At 39.3% G+C, this 15,680-nt stretch overlaps 2 protein-coding genes and 2 long non-coding RNA genes across 7 annotated transcripts in view; 1 reads left to right on the forward strand and 3 right to left on the reverse strand.

The window, feature by feature from the left end:
* The window catches only part of LOC107837104 (uncharacterized), a 39,350-nt gene extending 38,998 nt beyond the window's left edge, over positions 1-352 (reverse strand). For all 3 annotated transcript variants that reach the window (XR_001663093.1, XR_001663092.1, XR_001663094.1), the window contains exon 1: positions 245-352. This is a non-coding gene — a long non-coding RNA (uncharacterized LOC107837104). The remainder of the gene's footprint in view (positions 1-244) is intronic.
* Positions 1-15,680, forward strand: part of LOC103143518 (uncharacterized) — a 75,732-nt gene that overhangs the window by 29,186 nt on the left and 30,866 nt on the right. Inside the window, exon 1 of one of the 2 annotated variants that reach the window (XR_476804.2) lies at positions 6,285-6,372. The exons of the other annotated variant lie outside the window; for it this stretch is intronic. This is a non-coding gene — a long non-coding RNA (uncharacterized LOC103143518). Of the gene's footprint in view, positions 1-6,284; positions 6,373-15,680 lie in introns of those variants that run through there. 2 annotated transcript variants of the gene reach the window in all.
* Positions 1,688-4,393, reverse strand: pou4f1 (POU class 4 homeobox 1). The gene is made up of 2 exons (XM_007560089.2): positions 4,010-4,393; positions 1,688-3,560 (listed from the first exon to the last, which is right to left on the reverse strand). Exons 1-2 carry the CDS (start codon positions 4,130-4,132, stop codon positions 2,574-2,576), a joined length of 1,110 nt encoding a protein of 369 aa, XP_007560151.1. The 5' UTR covers positions 4,133-4,393; the 3' UTR covers positions 1,688-2,573.
* Positions 5,430-11,394, reverse strand: obi1 (ORC ubiquitin ligase 1). Its single transcript, XM_007560090.2, has 6 exons — positions 11,212-11,394; positions 10,889-11,024; positions 9,099-9,190; positions 7,913-8,134; positions 7,699-7,787; positions 5,430-7,156 (listed from the first exon to the last, which is right to left on the reverse strand). Exons 1-6 carry the CDS (start codon positions 11,281-11,283, stop codon positions 5,776-5,778), a joined length of 1,992 nt encoding a protein of 663 aa, XP_007560152.1. The 5' UTR covers positions 11,284-11,394; the 3' UTR covers positions 5,430-5,775.

Raw genomic sequence — 15,680 nt, forward strand, 5'->3', positions numbered from 1 at the left:
TAGATAGATAGATAGATAGATAGATAGATAGATAGATAGATAGATAGATAGATAGATAGATAGATAGATAGATAGATAGATAGATAGATAGATAGCATTCAAGTTTTCAATAAATGGCATTAATTATTATTTGCTACAAATCACCAAGCTGTATTCCGTTCTAAGCTTTGTGTCTGAAAAACGTTAAACAATCTAATTTCCTTCAGGTTAAAAACTATGTGAAATTTAAAAAAGGCCTACTTACTTTGACGAGCCGCTTCCTCTTCTGTCCAATTTGGCCAAAAAGCTACAGAAAACAAAAACGAGAAGCTTTCGCTGCTGTTATGCAAACGACGTCCTCCACATGCCCACTTCCTCTGAAAACCCCGAATGCCGACTGAAAGTATTGCATTTTATAGCGGCAAACCTTGATTAATATTGCATTACACGCTTATAAAAATTCAGAGTAATTCATAGGACCAAGTAACAGGCGAATGTGAAGGAAGAAAAAAAACATTCCGTGCAGGTTTAGAGTTAAAACAGCACAGTTAAAGGAGGGATCAGATTTCATTGTGATATTTCAAAGACACAATCTGATATTTTATTACTTTTTGTTGTTTTGCTAGCTTCTTTCTTTCTTTTTTCTTCTTCTTCTTATTCATTTGCATGCCCTCTTTAATGCTACCGCTGAGTTATTCTGACTTTGCTGTGACACTTCAGTGGATCTAAAGTGTGTTGTCAAGGCCTGGCATCGCCATAAATCTAGAAGAGTGGAGCTCTATCCTGAAATTTTCAAAACTGCTAATTGCATTTTACTTGGCAAAGGAACATTAATTTCTGAATAAACTAGTGCATTATTATTGTTACTTTTTATTGATATTATTAAGGGGATAGCTATTGGAAACAAACTTTTGTCCGATTTTTTTTCTCTTTTTATGCTAATGTCTACTGTGTAATTTATTTAAAAAAACGGATTTATTATTAATTATTATTCTTACAATTATTATTATATTATTATCGAATGTAAGTGAATATTAACAATATATTTTTTTCATATTTTTAATTTGACAATACAATAATTCGTTGTTTGATTTAATATGTGTGATTCAAATAAAATACATTTCCCATCCAAGCTTTATTTGCAAAAAAAAAGGTGAAAAAAGAGAAAAAGACAGAAAAAAGAAATAAAAGGAAACAAAGAAAACAGAGCTGAGGGGGAAAAACATAACTTCGTGTCATACTAAAATCATTTCAGTTTTAGCAAAGCTGTTGCTATAATATTGTGCAACAACAATGAGCCCCTTGAGTAGTGTGTCCAATCATAACCAAAAAACAAAAAAAAAAGCACGGTTTTCTTTCTTTGATTTATTAGAAGATTGCTGGAACACACTCCCCGTTGGATTTTGGCGTACAGGATGGAGAGTACCAATGAAAGTAAGAGGACAACAGAGGAGAGTGTAGAAGTTGTGAGTGAGGGAAGGAGACATTTTCCATGATGCACATGTCGCCGTAGTTTTGTAAACATACCTGTGCACAAAGTAAATAGTACTTACACAACGACTCCGTAACAGTTAACACGACAAACAACGAGGTGATCTTAATGCGAAAACAAGCATTTAACAGTGACTTACAACCACCCACAAAAAAATAAGGTCTATCAGTAGATAGCACTACTGTAAGCAGTGATTTATTCTTTTTTTTTTTTTCATAAATGCATAGAGTGTTTGCACTGCAAACTGAAACACATAAAAGAAAAAAAATTTCCTTTTTTTTTTAAATTGTGATTACTCCTTCATGAAGCACACAAGCTTTTCGCGCTCTGATCTGTGATGTCAAAGGTGTCGCAAGACCCTTAGAAATTGTTTCCAAAACACAGGAGTTCGCCTCTTGTAAGTGATAATCTGTAGTCTGTACATACAAACCATGTCGATCTAAACCTAAAGGGTCTTTTTTTGTGTGCAAATTTAAATAAATATATCTGTAGTTATTATGATGACCTGTAGAGGCTTATTTTCTTCCCGTGAATTAGTATTTCATGCAGGCCCAATTTATTTTATTAATTTTTTTTTTCGTTAGACATTAAAGTTTGCAACAAAATTCGAAGTTTATAGCAGCTTCTAAAATTAGAATAAAGGAACACATGAATAAATAAATAAACAGCTTCGTGAATTACTCTATACCAAACAGTGACAAGAATCAAACCGAAACACAGTTCAACAATAAATGAGGTAATTCGTAAATGGCTATATTTCAAATCATAGGCCTATTAGAGAAGAAAAACAACTCGCTATATTGTATCAAGCAAATCACGTCTTTCCACGCGTTTTAAAAGGCAATGACGACAACGCTAAACTTTTCCCTCGCAACAACTGAGCGAAATTTGTGTAGTCTGGTATTTGCATACTTCACATTCACCAATAACGTGAAAAATAAACAAGATATATGAAGCCTCATAAAATGGGTGCCTATAGCCCATTGTGCACCAACGTGTAAAGTCGCTGGAGACAAAAGACTGAAAATGGTGTCTTGTTAGTGTCCCTTGGTCCCCAGATTCAGTCACTCTTCATTTCTTTTCTCTCCGTTCTCTTTGCCCATCAGTGAGCAGCTGAAAATTTCAACCTTTTCTGCTTCTGTCTTTGGTTACAAAACCACACTCGCACCACATTTTTTTTCAAGTCCAACTTTTCAGCTATAGCCGCTATTTTCTCGGAGGACGGCCGAGGCTGTACGGCGAAGTAAGCCTCCAAAGACCTCTTTTCCGGGGCTGCTATCGAGGTCCTCTTCCGTTTCTTTTCCCCGCCGTTGAAAATGTCAGGTTTGCTCATTTTCTCCCTCTGGGCCCCCTCGGCCTCCTCCAGCCAGGCCTGGAGGATGGGTTTGAGCGCAATCATGTTGTTGTGGGACAGAGTTAAGGACTCAAATCGACAAATTGTACTTTGGCTCAGCGAGCCCACACCGGGGATTTTGAGATTAGCCAGAGCGCTGCCCACGTCCGCCTGGGTCACCCCCAGCTTGATCCTCCGCTGCTTGAAGCGCTCAGCGAAAGCCTCCAGCTCCCTTGGGTCTGTGTCCGAGTCATTGATGGAGGGAAGTCCGGGGTTTGTGAGCCCTGGGCCGCCTTGGCTTCCACCGTGATGGCCCGGTAAGAGCCCGTGGTGGGTGAGCGACGAGTTCATGCTCATTGCCTGGTGGGATAGGTGACCCAAACCGTGCATGTGGGAATGCGGGTGGGCAGAGGAGGTGGAGATGAGCCCTCCGCCGCCACCTCCGCCTCCCCCGCCACCTCCTCCGCCTGTCCCGTCGTGCGCGCTGGACATCAGGGTGAGGGACGGCGAGCCGATGTGATCCATGATGTCCGGAGGCTCCAGGTTCTGGTGGTGGTGGTGGTGGTGATGGTGGTGGTGGTGGGCCAGGGGCACGGTGGACGTCGACGAGCATGGCACCGTGCTCATCGTGTGGTAGGTGGCGTCCGGTTTGAAAGGGTGCGTCTTGCCCTGGGACACGGCGATGTCCACGGCGGCCAAAGCCTCTGCCCGGGCCAGCAAGGTCTCATCCAGACTCGCGAATATGTTGCTCTGTAGCTGCGAGGGCAAAAAATAAAAAATAAAAAAATAAAAAACGAAAAAAAAAAGAAAAAAGAAAGGGAAGAGGAGAAGAAAGTGAGTGGGTGCAAAATAGGAAAAGGCACATGGAAGGAAAAGAGGAAAAAAGAAACGTGCATAAATGCATCTGTCAGTCGGTACTTTTGGCGACACGTAGCAGAGTTGAGTATTCCTTCAGAGGCGGGAAGTCATAAAAATTAATACAAAAACGGCAAACGCCGGGCTTTTGCGTGAGCATGCTTTCAAAAAGATCACAGACTCTCCGAGTGATTGCTGTGGAATACATGAAAAAAACATTAAGCGCGCGTCTTGGCGGAAAGTGCCTTGAAGCGCCTCTCGTTATTACGCACAAGACAGCGCTCGTCGCTTGCGAGCAGCCGAGGCAGGAAAAAGTGACAAAGAAGGTAAAGTTTTCTGGGATCATTTACCTGTGGAGTTTGCAGGCAGGCTCTCCTTATAGCTTCCGAGCTGGAATGCAGAGTGGTGTACTTGTGCTCGGGTAAGGAGGGATGCATGGCGAAGTGCGGCTGTTTGCTGTTCATGGACATCATCTTGGCGAACGTCTCGAATTAAAGTGCACAGGAGAAGAAAAATAAATAAATAAATAAATAAAACAGAGGGGGGAAACAGCTACGAGAGCTGGAAAATAGTCATAGATAATCACAGATCCTTTGCCTATTCGGTAATGATGCAGTGCGGTTCGCTCTGTAGTTGCGCCGAGTGCGGCAGCCTTGTGCCCGGAGATCAGAGATGCCTGCAGTCTCTCAGACGCACTTATCTGTCTACTGTTTCCCCCACTGCTGGGGATGAGAGAGGCTCTTACACCTGAGCGCCTCAGATCTCGTCAAGCCCGTGCTCGGCTGCTCTCGCGAGACACAAGCTGCCAGAACAGTGAACTGGCTGACAGATAAAAAAGAAAAAAAAAGAAAAAAAAACTGCTCACAGGGCAGGCAATCACATCTGGAGAGTAGTTGCTTGCGTTTTAGGGCTTTTTCTCTATCCAGCTACAGGAGTGCATCAGTAGCTTTCAGGCCTCATTCTTTACTTCAGCTCCAGTTCACAAATGACCCAGTGCAGCTAATTTTGGCTTGTGTAGCTATATATATAATGCAATTGTCTACACTCACTCTTAATGTAATCTGAGACAGAAAAGTAACATTTTGTGAAATCACACCTAATTATATCAGAATATTCAGCCTATTCTGGTTTTCTTTTTTTTTAACCACTATTAAGGACATCCAGTTATATTGGTAAAGTTTCCAATCCAGGTGGCAGCGGCGTTCTTTTTCACCCCTAATTAAAAGAAAATGGGGAGCACCACCTGATCATTAAGGCCCATCATTGCCAGATGAGTGCAAAACAAATTGATTTAATACATCACCAAACCTTGCACCGGTCTTTATCTAAATTAATTAATCGCAATGAATTAACACTTCATTAATTCAAACCACAATGGTTATCCAATTAAAATTTCATGCAGTGATTAGAGGTATGTGAAATATACACGGCACCGTTAAATTTGCATAATAAATAAGGCGGCTCGCTGCTGCTGTGTGTGAGGTCTCTAATGTGTGTCCTTACGAGGTTCTTGTCGACATGAACAGGCTGTGCCGTTTCCATTTTTAATAGCAATGTATTAATAATTGTGACAGCTTAAGGTATTGCAAGTCATATGCGGTAAAAAAAAATGTTGGAATTTCACTACAAAACAGAGGACCATCACTGTTGAACAGGAGCCACACCAGGTGCTCAAGGCAGCAGAAATGCAGAAACGTACACAGTTTTCATACTTTTTTTTTTTGCTTTGCATTACTTCTTTATTTCCTAACAATTTTTTTTTCTGTAGCATTTCAGTGTTTCAAGATAATCTTGATTTATTTTTTTTTGTTATTAAACAATGATCTGAGTTGGTTAATAGCGGAAAACTACACACAAGTAGGCTGCAAATAAGTCTGATAAAAGTCCCAGCACAAGACAAGACACTTCTGTAGACACCTGTTGGAGTTAGTAGTATGTTACAAGCTGAAAGTATGCTTTATGTTAATCGAGTTGCTAAGAGACCTACAACCCCACTTTACACAAAGTACCCTCAGTGTTGTTCTAGCTTAATTCATTTAACACTACACAACAAAAATATAATAACTTACACCCTAAAGGATGACATGTGGTTTTGTAAATTCAGTTTTCAATGCCATTACATGAGCTTTGAAAGTTTGGTGGGGCTGCTTGTGTTGAAGGGACTGTGTGACTTTCTCTTTATTGGCTGGCAACCGTTCAGTGCACTTCTGTCTCTTGTTGTGTTCACAGGCTTACTACTAGTGCAGCCAGAGGAGAATGGAGGGTTCACATGATCCTGATCCTGGTGTTGGGTTTCTGGACTGAGGGAGGACGAGGGAGCAGTCTTAATCTCATCCAGACGATCAAACAGCAAGTCAAACGACATTTCTTCAGTCAGGGAAGACCCTGTACGCTCTGCAGAGCCAGAAACGTGGGCACCATTCATCCCGTCCGACACCTGAGTGGCAAAGCTTTCCTTGTCAGAGCCTGTTGGAGCAACGCTGACATTCAAATCACTATCCTTGTTAGTGTCTGTACACTGGTTCTTATTCTCCTCTGGAATCGCAGGTTTGCCGTTATTGTCGGACAAGGTGTCAGGGCAGGTTTGCTGCTCTGGGACAAGAGTGTTATCCAAGTCTATGTGAGGGGAGGAAGCCAAGGAGAACTGGGATCCCCGGCTACTGGAGCTTTCTCCATCATGCATCATGGAGTCCAACTCTGATATTTTGTCCAGGTAAGCTGCATCCATAGATGCCTCACTGGACATTTGTAAACTGTCAGGCTCCTCTCTGATAAGAGTAGCAGATGTAGCTCCCTTTGATAAGTTTTCTTTACTTGGACCTGGGTGTGACATGTCCCGCAAACCTGATCTCTGCCAGGAGCCCCAGAAGTCAGATTTGGAGGATTCCATTTCCGTTTGATATAAGCCTTTAGGAAACTTTTCCAGGCTGTTGATTTTTTTCTCCAAGGCTATGCTAGTCTTGCCCTGGCTAGCATATTCTTCGAAATCGAGCCTTCTCAGATGAGAGATGGGTTTAAATGCAACTTTCTTCTCACGGATGCCAGGGCTTCTCAGGGTCAGAGAGCGGAAAGCAGTGGATGGGGTGGTGGGCAAGAAGTCAGAGGAAATGCTTTCAGAGTCCTCGTTCTTCTTCTCTCCAGGCATATTTCTGTTAAACTCTTTGTGATCTGCTGGCGGCACGAACACCAAACTGTAATTCTGTGAAAATGGTCGACACTCCGCTTCCGGATTGCTGCAGATGGAGCTTCTCTCGTTGTCGCTCAAGCTTCTCATCATCATACTGATATTTTGTTGCTGTAGGAGAACGTCGGTCGTGCCTTTGTTAGTCCCAAGAGCTTCTTGTGTCTCAAGCTGTCTGCTCTCAGACTTCCTGACACGAGATTCCAGGTCCTCAATGTACTGGTCGCTGCGATCAAGAGCGCGTTTCAGGTGATCGACGTCGCGCTCGTACTGCTGAATCTTAGCTTCCAGGGCTGCCACCGTGAAGCGGCCAAACCTAAGAACAGACCAGTTAGTCATGAAATGACAACAAACAAGTAAAAATGACAATTGGTTGAATCGTAACCTGTTTTAATTGGTCTTTGCTATTTCAAAACAGATTTTCTTACAATCTAGCAACTACGAAACACGCATAATAGATATGCAAAGGTAAAATTTAAACATTTTGAAATAAAAAGAACATGACTGTCTACAGGCCATCTTTTTCAAACTTAAAGTAAACCTGATCTCACTTAGAGGCCAGACTTATTTGTTTTTATTGATGAAACTGTCTAACGCTCATGTTTGTCGACAGAAACCCAATCCAATACTCTTCCTCCCCTTTTGTAAATCAAGGTTGAGGTTTATAAAATATTTCAAGTAGAAGAAAACAAAAGATTGCATTTGAACATGACATTGAATATTTCAGAGAAAAAGGAAATGTCCTCAAATTGAAACTCATTAATTTAAAGATGGAAGAAAACTTTTGAAAATGGGGGGCAAAAAAAGTCATGGTATACAAAAAAAAGTGATGGTAAGAAACACCAAAACATTACTTACTTCTGAGGAGACCTGCTTGCCACCTCTGCTTTCAGTCTCATATTCTCTTGCACAAGGTCAACATTTTGAGATCGCAAAGTCTTATTTGTCTGAGGAACACATTAATATATTTATTTATTGGCATCAAAAAAGTTCAACAAAATCAACATTAACTGTACAATAAAACGCATTCTGGACATGCTTGGCCCGTTTAATAGTAACAGCTACAGATTACCTCTCTCATCTTGTCCATGTCCTGTTTTATCTTATCACACACATCTGTGGCAGCTTGGAGTTTGTTTTTCCATTCCTCCACCACAAACAGCGACACTCTCTTGTCATCGCGCTGCTCTGTGTTGAGGTTGCACGGGAGCAAAGCAGTCTTAAGTTGGTCTTCCAGATTTAGATTTTTTGATTTTAGCTCCTCGTTTTCTCTGATGAGTCCGTCAATCTCTTCCTGTCAAAAAGAGATTTTATTTATCTGAAAGCAGGACTTCGATTGTTGACATCTAAACCATATCAAGGTTAAAAAATATATACATATGTTGGGGCAAAAAGAATAAAACATGGGAAAGGTCTATTTCTTCTGGATGGAGTATTTTTTGTTGATTTGGATGAATGCTTCGGTTCAAGTTATGCTAAAAAATTTAGCAAAACTAAAAAGATTAGTCAGTTAGTTTGGAAATGATGAACATTTTATCCAGCTTGACTCACTGACTAAATGTAACCCCAAAGCAGGACTCTGCCACCACCACAATCTGCAGATCTTCCGGCCTGTTATGTTCACCACTCATATGTTGTCAGATTGGTAAAGGCCATCTTTAATGTGGCAAGTCAATGTTGTAGAAAACGTTTTGTTTTCTTCTCCTGAGTGACGCCTTTGCACATTAGTGCAATCATTTAAATCTTACTTAAACTCAATAAATGACTTTATCTAGAGTATGCAAACAGGTGAGAAATGCTTGAAGAAAAGCTGAAGCTTATGTTAGGTTCAGATTCCCTATAAAATTATGCAACATAGCTATTTCTGGTTGTTTATATTTTTTTCCCTCAGATGTTTTTAATGCGAAACAATTTAATTCTTTGAAAAAATGCAACACGAAAAAGGTGTCCATTACATTCCTATAAGTACATTGCATGTTCAATTATTTTGAGTGGTGAGTGTGTTTAGGTTTGAGGAAGTGGACAGGAAATGACACGCCCAGCAAAGGACATCTTTAAGTACCTACAACAACTAAAAAAGTTTATGACTATCTGACTTATTACTTTAATGTTGGTTCTCTATAGCCAACTGACTTTATGAGTATCTGCTCCATAGTACTCCACTTAAAAAAACTCAGCAGTAATCCTATATATGGCACTCTTTTCAATATCTTCACCGACACTAAAATAAAACCTAAAAGGAATCTATATTTGACAACCTCATACTCTCGTAGAAGCAGCTCTCCTCTGGTTTTCCTCAGACATTTCCTCGTAGAGGGGCTCTCGCTGTAATCGCCGTCATTTGTCCCTCCTGTGGGGAGGAACAAAACAGAGTGCAGTAAAAGATGAGCTGTGATATTAAAGAAGAATTAAAATATCAGCTTTCAGCATTTCCAAGAAGAATTTCTACCAGAGATTAACTAGAAACTCCACACCTCTATTTGATAAATACAACTTTCAAACAGAATTCAGAGCATTGCCATTTTGGAAATGTCTTCCTCACAGCTGAGTAATGGATCTGACTTCAATATGGTGACAACTCAAAGCTTTTGATCAGTCCTTTATAGCATATAGCTGAATTTAGTCCACTTTAAACTGTTAATTCTCAGCTCTAAAGTATAGTTTTAACAAGCTTTTAACAAGCAACAAGTCTAATCGTATATAATCGTATAGATATCAAAACTGACTTCTGTAAACAAGGCCTGGATTCTAAAGAGCACAACGCAGAAGCAGAACACTGATTTATGGCTGGATATTTATTTTTTATTTGAGAACAAAAACTCTTATACACTCTTCCTTCACAGACATAGTAGTTATTTGATTTGCACAATCAAAAATAACAAGGTTGGTTTAGCAGAAAATTAACTTTGTTTTTTCTCCAACTCAAAAGTTATCACACATACTGTAGCTGGTGATGTCTTAAATAACTGCTTTTTATTGCTAATCTTGGTAAGCTTGAGGGTAAGCACAAACAAACAAGGGTTAGGGATGCACTGATATAAAAAATTTGAGACAAATATCAATATCCAATATCGCTGTGACGGCTAATAATCAATATTTATCAATATATACCATCCTTTCGATGCCTTAAAAAAGTGATCTCACAATCCTACACTGCATCAGTCACATGACCAAACAAACACCACATGACCAACACTAACCCCTCCCCCTTAAGAAATAAAGGGCAAGAAGATGGAAATAAATATTGGTTGTTATATCAGCCCAATTTTATTAATCAGACCGATATTAAGATGTTAAAAACATAATAGCTCCCAATACTGATGTTGGTGCCAACATTTTGTGCATCCCTAATTAAACTCACCATTTTTTTTCTACAAGACACAGACACTTAAGATGTCCAACATTCATCTGTGCTCCTGTAGCCTGGTTAGCTTATGGATTGTGTAAGAAAAGCACAGCTTTGAGTTTAGTCCATCTCAAGCTTTAAGCTGCAGTGCCGCATGTAAAGAATGATGTTCTGTAAAGCACCAGAGCTGGTCGATGCTGAACTTTATTTTATTTCTCATACTGGTTTGCAACTAAAAAGCCAGGAAGCACTCAAGATTGTCACAGAGTCCGGAAAACCAGGTCTGGTAACTACGGAGAAACAGAACAGAATTTGGAAAATATTTGTAGTTTCACACATTTTCAGCCAAGCCCATTGTCTAAGCTGGTATCATTTTGGTTGTCTAAACTTCCACCCTTTCTTTATGATTTAAGGAGGTTCCATATGTAATGTCTGACTACTGCTGAAACAATAAATCCAAAGTAAACGTATGTACTTATGACGTAGAGCTTGCGTAAAAGGGCCCGAGCACTCTTTAAATTTGCCTACAAAAGTGTGAAATTCCTACAAAACTGCAGATATCCTGTGGACCATCTGTGACTCTCCTAATCTAGTTGTTTATGGAAAAACTGCCTTATAGGCACCATTTTGAAATATGCGCTCATGTTTGGTTAGGCATCGCATTCGTCTTGGTTTGTGTCAGTGTGCGGTGTAGCCACGCACCGATGATTTCCCTGCACGGGTTCTCGGCTGTGATGGGCACTCTGCAGGTGGGACACTGGTTGGCTTTCTTTAACCACATCTCCATGCAGCACGAGCAGAACACGTGGTGATTGGCGCAGATGACGGGCTGCTTGACCTGCAGAAGCAAACCTGAGTGAGTTATATCTAGACTAGGCCTGGCAAAGATTATGAGAAACCTATTGACACTGCAAAGGACGGCGTCGCAAAGCTGAACTGGTTTGTTACTAAGAAACCGTCTGCTCCGTGTGAACGCAGTTCTAACAAACAGATGGTGAGTTTGTTAAAAAGCGTAACGCTGTTACCTTTCCGAGACATATCTGACACGAAATTGGCAGAGTTAGAGAGAGGGTCGATGTCTGGTAGATATGAGCCATATTTCCAGAGAACACTGCGCAGAGAGGAAGGGACTTCCTTTGAGGCGGTACAAAGTTTCAAATTAGGAAACCCGCTGTTCCGCCCGCCGACTCTGAAAACTACGGAAAGCGTCAACGGCCTAAAAGGAGTCTACAAACATGTTTATATGAAAATCTTTTGTGGATGTAGGGTGATTAAACCGAATGTGATGTTTAAAAACAAATATGTAAAGATTAGTAAGACAGTTTTTTCACCGCTAGCATAGGTCTTGCTAGCGTTTATACCACAAACCCTTTTATACTACTCTCGTATAAAAGGGTTTGCGTTAGAGTATGGGAATTGCGGCTTGTTTTGGAGATCCGAATACTGTGGCTCATCTCACCAGCCAGATCTCGCTCCGTCACCTCCTAAAGGATTCTGCGCTTAACTCCACCTTAAGGTTTTATGATTAAACCAAACTGTCATATTTCCTCTGCATTTGTGTATAAGGCTGATGCATAGAACAGACTACTGCTCAAACTAATCAACAAAATAAATGGGTTTTTTTTTGTTTTGTTTTTTATCAACAAACAATAGTTAACTAGTTCAAAAAGTGAAACTCAAATAGATTCATTACAGTGCTCTATAAACATCTGTTCATGTCCATTTATATTTTTACACCCTAATGCAGTCTGTCAAAAGATAATACTACATGAATATTTTTTTAGATTTAAATGCATAATATTGTAGCCTGTGTAATCATAAAAAATAACTGACTTGGCAGTTCAGTCATTGGCTCACCCTACTAGGTGGGTAAACCACAAAGGGAGCTGACTGTTCACAGAGTGCTGTATGCCAGCATATTGGAAAGTTGAGTGAAAGAGATAGACTTAAGAACTACAGACTGAATAGGATTTGAAACAATCATCATTACGAGTAATGGAGTTGCGATAACTGGACTGTCACTTGAGTCAGCGCTCCAAGGCCCACCACTCACAGACGTATCCAAGATATGGGCTACAACTAGCCGGGCGTTGCCTTCCTGTGCAATTCCACTTGATTAAAATATCACTTACAGCACAGTCTGGGCTTTTTCCCATTTGCTCGGATTCCTCTGGTAGACTTTCTACTTTCTATTTAGTGAACAGAAGAAGTTGTGGATCTTCTAAAGTTTTGCTTACTTTAAATTTAAAAGTCAGAAAAAACTAAATTTGCACTTTCCAAATCAGAACATCAGAGCTTCCTAATCTGTCTTCCTCAAAATTGAATAGTTATGCCAAAACTGAATATGGATTATGTGCTAAAAATGTCATTATGTTGTTTTCATAGGTGATTTTGTTCACATGTCAATCGTGGGTTGATATATCACAGCTTAATTTGTTTGATCTTAGCTGTTATACTTGATTCCTTAACTAATATTGCTGCCATCATTTCAACTTCATTCAAGCGGTATTGCCAATATATGTTATCTGGAGCTCTTAATTTTATTCCTAAACATTTACATTGCATTTCTTGATGGGATTTTTTTTATATCAACTGTAACAGTATTCCTTTTATTTCAATAGAAGGAAATTTAAAAATATTCCTCTTTGTCTTTGTTCTATCGATAGTTATATACAGTGGTTATTTTTACAGATTTTAACATTGTCTGTAGTTTTATATCCCACTATCCACAAATGAAAATAAATAGCTTTTCGCTTCCCTTTTTCCAGCTGACATATTCCCTTTGTAGTCTAACTTGTCATTTATAGTATTTCTGTGCTACTTGGTGTTCAGTAATATAGTAGGTTTATTTAATCTCATGTTTGACACATAGTTGATGAGAGCCAGGAAACTAAATTAGCAGTAGCTGTAAATCTAAGCGCAGACTTACCAACCCGGTGGGCTAACAAGCCATAACAAGAGAGCTGTAATATAATTTAACACTTTTGTGTGTATATCGAGATGGAAAAAAAGCATAATCAATAGGCTTAGTGCTATAAATACAGAAAGATATTGAATATTGAAGCTTAAAATACCAGGAGCTTTTATATATTATGCATTCGCTGATGCATAATATATGCATCAGCTCAGCGATAAATAAGCTGCGAGCTTGAAAGTGATCAGACTGCATGTGTTGGTAATGTGTTCTTCTAATGGTCTTTATTTAAAACTAGATTAAATAATACAAAATGTTATGTTACGTTACGCTTCGTCCATGCATGTCAGCATTTTCCATTTAAAAAACTTGACAATCTGTTCTTGTGGTCTCTGTGTTATTAATTGTATTGTTCCACTTGAGTTGAGATTTAAAAGGTGCTGAACTTGGGAGGGAAAAAGTTTGTTCTTGAAGTTGCAATGCACTCACAGTTCAGTATAAAAAGGACTGCAAATGCACACAGAAACTACCACTACGGTGAAAAAGTCAGTTGATGAAGTTAATAAAAGTGCTGAACTCACCATAAATACGTCACCGAGACATGTTAAACAGTGGGATTTGCTTGTCACAAGATACACAGAAAAACACCTTAGAGTACATGCAAGAGTTTAGCGTATAGAAAATAAATAAATTAGCAGATTCCCATCATCATATAAATATTCTCTTCTCATAAGCCAGTAAATCTATTTATCAAGACAAAAGTCGTTCAGATATATAAATAGAAAAAATATATATTTTTAAACGTGTAATTTGGTTTGTAGTCATTGTATTTTGGGGAAAAAAAAGAAACAATATAACACAGACCAATATCTAACTTGATATGACCTGTATCATTTAATCTTTTAAAGTCCCACCTCATAAAAACTATCATATATTACTTCGCATGTCATTGTCTCAGATGAAAATGATTGAATTTATGAATATCTATTAAGAGTGGCCTAATATTAGCATAAATCCCACTAAAAATATTTCAAATTACATCAGTACCAGAGTTTAACCCTGTAGGGCCATTACTCATGCCTGGGGTTACACGTCCTGCGCTTCGTTGTATCTAAAACCAGGACATCTTCTCGGGATCTAATATGATTACAATTGACTGAGTGCAAAATAACCTTGTACACTGATCCCAGATTAAAAACATCACCAGTACTTGTTGGACTGTTTTCAATGGTTTATTAAATGGATCATAAGCCAGCAGTTGTTCCTACTCATTTTTCATATCCAAAGTGGTTTTATGCGATGCTCTTCAGAGTAAACGTCCACAATGAATAAGGTTGGATAAATTACAGAGAATATTGAAATTTTACTGCAATTTATTTGGCAATATTCTGTGTCACTGCTCGCTGTTTGCTTATAATGAGGCGATATTAATGTATACAGACCTTTGAAACACCATGAAAGACAGTTTTCAAATATTTTTAGTCCCTATGTCTTATAAACTAAAATAAGCCATGTGAATGTCTGCCTTCATTTCACTACTGCAAATGACTTCAGAAAGCACCTAAAATACATGATGCCATCAGAAAAAAGAAAAAAAAAACTTTCCAGTTTACTCCAGTAAACCAACAGATGCCGCCTGAACTGGTAAATTAATTTATTCCGATGGTATGCCAGCGAAAATAAACAAATTTTGGCTGAAATAAGTCAAATAAGCATTGTTCTGCTGAGATTGCATTGCTTTGCAACAGGCCAGTCATTAATTGGAGACAGTCAATTAATCACAGCTGGTACAGATGGCTGCATCTATTGATCTTGTCCCGGTGCTTATTTTTCATCCCTAAATGACACCGATTGCCAGATTTGACCAGCATGTGTAATGGACAGTAAAGAACCAATGACCCGAGTGTCAGTCTTGTCGCTGGTCAGGATCTCGGCACCCTCCCCCTTCAAATAGCATCTTTACCATTTAGCTTGGAAAGGTTTAGATTGCCCTTAGAGCACAGCAGCGAAACTGTGCGCTCTTGTGCTCAGATGACCTTTTCTGTTTAAGGCTTAATCTCTGACAAATGCTTGCTTTAATTAGCCTGATACCCCCTGCCTGGACCACCATCCTGCACAGCCCTTCTCTCTCTCTCTCTCTCTCTCTCTCTCTCTCCTACATGCACACAGCCCCCACCTGCCTCTGTGTGTCTGGCACTGTGAAAATCCTGCACAGTTTGAATTTTGGGGATTTTTCAGATTTGCAGACACAAGCATCAGCTGACATCTAAGGAGAGTAATGTTAAAACCATTGCTCTATATGAATACATCCTTGTTGAAGAATCATTTCCACCTTAAATGTCACATAACTCTGTACAATTCAACTGAAAAGGAAACAAATCTGTCTGAGGGAAATAAACAAATAAATGAATAAAATAACAATGATAATAAAAATCTAAATAAAATGCTTCAAAAGTTGTTTAAATGAGTGTGCAAGCCTTTGTATTTTGTTCACCCACCTTTTGACTTAATTTAACTCCACTTTGCCTTGCTTAGCTCTCTCCAGGTGAATCCATGTTATTTTCTGCAAGATTTAGTTCT

This window comes from Poecilia formosa, unplaced genomic scaffold, assembly GCF_000485575.1.
Source record: "Poecilia formosa unplaced genomic scaffold, Poecilia_formosa-5.1.2 Scaffold113, whole genome shotgun sequence".
NCBI lineage: Eukaryota > Metazoa > Chordata > Actinopteri > Cyprinodontiformes > Poeciliidae > Poecilia > Poecilia formosa.

Bases quoted from the DNA above. Each gene is read 5' to 3' on its own strand.
- pou4f1 (XM_007560089.2), bottom strand. From the start codon at position 4,132: ATGATGTCCATGAACAGCAAACAGCCGCACTTCGCCATGCATCCCTCC. The intron at 3,561-4,009 runs GTAAATGATCCC...TTGCCCTCGCAG, and splicing joins CCTGCCTGCAAACTCCACAG to CTACAGAGCAACATATTCGC.
- obi1 (XM_007560090.2), bottom strand. From the start codon at position 11,283: ATGGCTCATATCTACCAGACATCGACCCTCTCTCTAACTCTGCCAATT. The intron at 9,191-10,888 runs GTGCGTGGCTAC...TCCTCCCCACAG, and splicing joins CCCGTGCAGGGAAATCATCG to GAGGGACAAATGACGGCGAT. The intron at 8,135-9,098 runs GTTGTCAAATAT...TCTTTTTGACAG, and splicing joins TGCTTCTACGAGAGTATGAG to GAAGAGATTGACGGACTCAT.